This window comes from Petaurus breviceps, unplaced genomic scaffold (assembly GCF_028583685.1).
Source record: "Petaurus breviceps papuanus isolate PSGF00001 unplaced genomic scaffold, PetGlider_PUasm1.0 339, whole genome shotgun sequence".
In the NCBI taxonomy this organism is placed as follows: domain Eukaryota; kingdom Metazoa; phylum Chordata; class Mammalia; order Diprotodontia; family Petauridae; genus Petaurus; species Petaurus breviceps.
Window position 1 is genome coordinate 1,341,159 of NW_027186112.1, and position 5,922 is coordinate 1,347,080.

A 5,922-nucleotide genomic window follows, 5' to 3' on the forward strand; every position below is an offset into this window, starting at 1 on the left:
ATCATCATCATCATCATCATCATCATCATCATCATCATCATCATCATTTATATAGCACCTACTATTTGCCAGGCACTTTACAAATATTATCTGATTTGATCCTCACAATGACCCTGGGAATTGCTGTTTCTCTTTTGCTTTTTAATAGGACCATGACATCAGAAAGGTGATGTCATGACTTGCAATGAATTGGATTTAAGTGAGGCAGGGCTATACAAAGTCATCAGCCTCATTATCTACTCCAGAGCCATCTGGTTCATTTCAGGGGCAAGATATAGCTCAGGACCACTGGAGATGGCCCTGGATGCAGTGGGACACCTTGACCTTATTATGCTAAGGTCTTTCCCAGGTTGACTAGGGCAATGACCACCCAGTGATTTAAGGCTAGGTAAGAAATGAGGCAGAGAATGGCCTCTTTTACCTAGTCAAAAAACAAAAATCTGGGAGGGGAAGAACCTGAGCATTTCTGGCCTAAACAAAAACAATTGCTATTTATTTACACTCACTCTAAGCCATGAGGCCCCAAGCAAGGACCTTGGGAGGCTTTGACCTTGATCTATTGTTAATCAATCAATGAGAGCCAGAGTGATAAGCTTTTAAGAAATAGTTCTTAAGAAAGAAATCTAGCCCATAAATCCCAAGATATCTTTAAGGTTTCAGCAATCAATATTTATATTCCTTTGGGCAGAGCACCTGTAGGTACCGGTAAGTATATGATTGGCTAGAAACTAAGGCAAAAAAAGTCAAGTGACTGGCCCAAGGTCACATGGTGAGTAAGTGACTGAGGCTAGATTTGAACTCAGCTCTTCCTGACTCCAGGCCTAGTGTTCTATGCACAGCACCACTTAGCTGCCCTTTAATATCCTCATTTACCCATTTTAAAGCCCTTTGACACCTGCCTTCAGTTGACCTTTCCAGACTCATCATACATTATTGTTCTCTTTCTCACTCTGCATTCTTGCTCTTCCTTGTACACAGCTTTTCTCCTCCTGTCTCCATGCCTTGGCAAAGCCTAGAAAGAACCTACCTTCTCAATTCCCCTTCTTAGAATCCCTAGCTTCCTTCAGAGCTGCTTCCAGTGCCACCTCCTGCCTGAGGCCTTCTCTGACTCCCCACAACTCTTTATCTCCCTGCAAATGACTTTTGTATTTACTGTCTGTGTCCTCTGGGTAGAGACTTGCCTGTGTATGTGCCCTCGTACATACTCACATAATAGAAGCTACTTGAGAGCAGATGATGGGGGTTGACAAGTCCAGGAACCCCAAGACTGGCATTCCCTGGAAGACTAATCTGGAACAAATTCATGGCCTCAAGCATTCCTTAAGTCAAGGTGGCAAAGATTTATTGTCATGCTTTTCAACTGGCAAGAGTTCTTAGGGAACCTTCAACCTTAGAGGGGTACATTTGATGTTTATATAGGGTAAACTACAGTAAAACATGTGCCAGATATGGTAATGAGGTGATTCAGGGTGTGGTCAGTTCTTAAAGGACCATACACTTTTAGTATCTACTGTGCAGGTACCCAGAATTCATGATGAAATAGTGGGGGGGAGGATGGGGGAGCGGGGTGTTGGCTACTTGGAGGTGTGGTTTTAGGCCTGAAATGTGACTACATCAAGTAATGATCGGGGCTGACTGAGAAATACCTAGGCTACCCCCCACCTCCCATGACTCCTTAGACAAGACAAAGAGAAAGGAGTATACATATGTCTAAGTTCAGGATACATAGGTCACTATGTATCCTGAGTCAGGATCACTGAGTAGTAAATATCTTTAGGAACCAGTACACAGCAAGTTGAGCCAGTACACAGCTGGTTCAAACTAAGAAATTCTATAGATGCAGCTGGCTAATGTATCAGGAAGATAGATGTGTTTTGCAAGGGCATGCTGTCCCAGGGCTGGAGACAAACTGCCTGAGACAGTGTTTTGAGGCTAGGGAGAGATGTGATTTTGAAACTGGAGTCCAAGCACAGGCAGCACCCCTTCACAGAGACCATTCCCTTTTGGTCCTTCTATCTTCAGCACCTAGCAGAGTCTAGCCCTTACTAAGGCATTCAAGAAAGACTTGATTGATTGATTGATTGATTGATTTGTCCCCAGCCCTGAATGAACGCCAACACCAGCTCCTGATCCAGTTGCTGCAGAAAAAGGAAAAGATCCTATCCCAAGAAGTAGAACTGGTAAGAAAAGCTACTTCCTTCCCAGTAACCTTGGAATGAGTAGTCTAGAGAAGAATCAGAAATGGGGGAGAGGGAGCAATCTAGAAGGGAGAACTTAGTTCTGTGGATGACTGCCCCTTCCTCTGCCCTGCTGTTCAGAACTCAGGGGGATGACTTCTGACCTCACAGGGTTTCTTGCCTGTAGTGCAGCTGCCTCAAGGGTATAGTCTAGCAGTTCTCTCAGGAGCCTGGTTTCTCAAGGGCTTTCTCAGAACCACTAGAAAGTATCCCGTGCTCTTCCCCAGACACCCTGGGTTCATTCTAATCCTATTTCCCATAGGTGAAGGAAATTTTGAAGGAGAACTTCAATCAGACCGAGGAGAAGCCTTTCTCCCTTCCTTCAAAGCTTCTCTCCTTTGTCCGGAGCCAGGATAAGAACTTGACCCTCACATATGACCTATTGGACGAGTGTGGACTGCGGATCTCAGGAGATGAACCCCAATTTACCTGGAACCCCAGTGCTCTGAACTCAGTTTGTGCACTGTATGGGAGTCTGGTGATGCTTCAGGCTCTCAATGAAGTCTGCTGATCTAGACTCTTTTTCCCCACCTATTTCATATCTCCTACGCCTATGTCAGTCCCAGACCCTGTGAATTAGATGACAACCTTATTTCACATCACAGGATCACAACATTAGTATGTTGGGCCCTCCCCAGCTATCACACTGAAAAGGAACCCCTACTGTGACATAATAGACAAGTAGACATCCAGCCTCTGCTTGAAGACCCCATTTCAGGGAAACCCACCACCTCTCAAGGCAACTCATTCCACTTTTGGAAAGTTTTATTATTAGGAAGTTTTTTTTCCTAACATCAAGCCTTCATTTGCCTGTTTGCACCCTCTGTTCACTGTCCCTAGTTCTGCCCTCTCAGATCAACAGAACAAGTTCATTCCCTTCTCTGCAGCCCTTTAAATATTTGTTCACAACTATCAGGTTACATCTGTGTCTTTATACATCCACATACATACAGTTCCTTCAGCTGGTCCTTACATGACACAGACTCAAGGCCTTTTACCCTTCTGGTTGCTCTCCTCTCCTCCGGATGTTGTCCAGGTTACTAGCGCTCTTAAACTGTGGTGCTCAGGCCAGATGAAATGTGACCAAGGCAGAGGTGGAACATCTCCAGTCTCTTCCTGGAAGCCATAACTCTATGGCTGCAGCCCAAGATGACCTCAGCGTTTGAGATGTCTCCTCACAGTGCTGACTCAGTGAGCTTGCAGTCCGTTAAAGCCTCCAGATCAGTGTTTACACCCACTGCTGTATAACCCTGTCTTAATATCTCATGGAGTCATTAGCTTACATATGGCCAGTTCTAATTTTCAAGTCCTTTTCTTCAGTATCATTTTGATTTCTTTTTCCAAGATACTAATTCTCTTTTGGCATCTTTCTTTCCCTAGTTCTTGCTTCTTCTCCCATTTTTTCTTCTACTGTTCTCATTTCATTTTTAAAATTATCTTTTAGTTCTTCTAAAAAAAAAATACTCTTTTAGGGAATTCTTCTCAGACCTGTGTTGAAGGTGCATTTTTCTTTGAGACTTTCTTGTAGATATTTTCAAGTCATTCACTTCTGTGTTTGTGTGGTGCTTCCCTGTCTTCATGATAGCTCTTTATGGTAGGATTCTTTTTGTTTGTTTGCCCATTCCATTAGATTGTAAGCTTTTTGAGGGCAGGGCCTTGCCTCTTTTTGTATCCCCATTGCTTTGCACAGGGCCTGTAACATAGTAGGTGCTTAATAAATGTTGATTATTTAATAAGTGCTAGATGATTTGACTTGAGTAATGACTCTCACCTCTTTTAATTCCAAGATTAGCTTGTATCAGCTTTGCATCAATAATAATATTTGCATATTGTCTATCTTCTTAGAATGCAAACTCCAAGGAAAGGAATGGTTTCACTTTTATCTTTGTATCCCAATGCTTTGTACAGGTCCTGGAACAATAAGTACATAATAAATGCTGTTGATTGATGGTTCACTTCTCTGGGCCTCAGTTTCCTCATCTGTAAAATGGAGTGGATTAGATGACTTCTAGGTTTCCTTCCAGTTCCACATCTATAATTTTTATGTTTCAACAAACATAATTTTGATTTTATCAGCAGCATGGAGGATATGGAGGAAATACTATCCAGACAAAAGAATTGTAAGGATTTCTGGTTTGTTTTGCAAATACATAGGGATGAGTTAGACCAGAAATTTCTGCATTTTGTAGAATATTATGATATCACTGAGGATATGCATGATAGAAAAGGAGGCAGGCAAATCACACATGGCAAAGTGGCAGACTAAGAAAAGGGCCAAAGAAAGAGAACCTTTAGAACCTGGAATGGGTTCACTAGGGAAGATGAACAAGAACAAGAAATCTAGTGGGTGAATAATACATATTCCCCAGATTATAAATCACTTTGTGTGTGTGTGAGTGTGCATGCGCGCACGCGCGCTGACCAGAACTGGGATTTCATTACTGTAAGGAGAACATACTGAGAATCTTTCTCTCCCAAAACTCAGTAGGCAGGGACACTGAGGAGTGACATGACTTGCCCAGGGTCACAGGGCAAATACAAGGGAGAGACTAGCAGTTCTTCCTGGCTTCAAGGACAGCTCTATATTTACTAAGCCATGATGCATGCCTATGGCAAAAGGTGTGTGTGTGTATACACATATACATACATGTAAATAAATGTATACATGCTTTTATATGAATTGAATATATATTTTTACTTATAACATGTGTTATGTGGTTTAGTTGGTTGTTGTACTTTGTTTTCAAAGAAAGTCAAGGCACAGTGTATCTGACTGTGGTTGATCAGACCAACATAAGCTCAGAAGGCTCTACCATAGGTCAGGCACAAATTGTCTATGTGAACATTTGGGGTGGATTCTCTAAATCTGCACATCTCACAGTACTTTTGAGCTGCTTCAATTTTGCTTTGCTCATAGAGCTCACCACCCTTTCTGATGTGGGCACACCATGTTGAGCCATTCTGTGCCTGTCTCCTATGTCACACAATCAATTCCAGAGTTCTTAAATGAAGCCTTGAGAGTGTCCTTATATCACTTCTCCATACCACCATGCGAGCACTTGCCTCATGTGAGTTCTTCTTAAAAATAGTCTTTCAGGCTAGCGTACATTTGACATTTGAACAGCATGGCCAGCCCATGGGTGTTGCTCTCTTTGCAGTAGTTTGAATACTTGGCAGTTTAGTTCAAGAAAGGCCCTCAGTGTCTGGTATCTTACCTGCCAGGTGATCTTCAGAATCTTCCTAAGACAATTCAAATGGAAGCAATTCAGTTTCCTAGCATGGCACTGGTGTACTGTCTAGGTTTCACAGGTATATGACAATGAGGTCAGCACAATGGCTCAGTAGACCTTTAGTTTGGTAGTCCATCTAATACCTTTTATCTCCAACACTTTCCTTCTGAGCCTCCCAAACACTGAGTTAGCTCTGGCAATGCATGCATCAACCTCATTATTGATGTGTATATCTCCGGAAAGTACATACAACCTGTGAATAATCTAAACTACCTTAATGGGGACGCAGCCAGTCAGATAACAGTTCACCTCCTCCCTCTCCCTCTCACTACTGCTCACCAAATGAAGGTAAATTTTGATGGCTGAAAGCTGCTCAGTTAACTTGTGATTTACTGGCTAGATTGCCTTCTTCCTTCCTTCCTTCCTTCCTTCCTTCCTTCCTTCCTTCCTTCCTT

The 5,922-nt window shown here is 42.6% G+C and overlaps 1 protein-coding gene and 1 pseudogene across 1 annotated transcript in view; both read left to right on the forward strand.

Annotated features, from left to right (window-relative positions):
• LOC138167953 (gasdermin-D-like) overlaps positions 1–4,196 on the forward strand; it is a 41,464-nt gene extending 37,268 nt beyond the window's left edge. Inside the window, exons 10-11 of the mRNA XM_069096919.1 lie at positions 2,101–2,180; positions 2,500–4,196. Coding sequence (XP_068953020.1) covers positions 2,101–2,180; positions 2,500–2,748 — 329 coding nt within the window. The 3' untranslated portion in view covers positions 2,749–4,196. The remainder of the gene's footprint in view (positions 1–2,100; positions 2,181–2,499) is intronic.
• A 640-nt stretch (positions 4,197–4,836) lies between these two features.
• Positions 4,837–5,922, forward strand: part of LOC138167969 (gasdermin-D-like) — a 49,076-nt pseudogene continuing 47,990 nt past the window's right edge.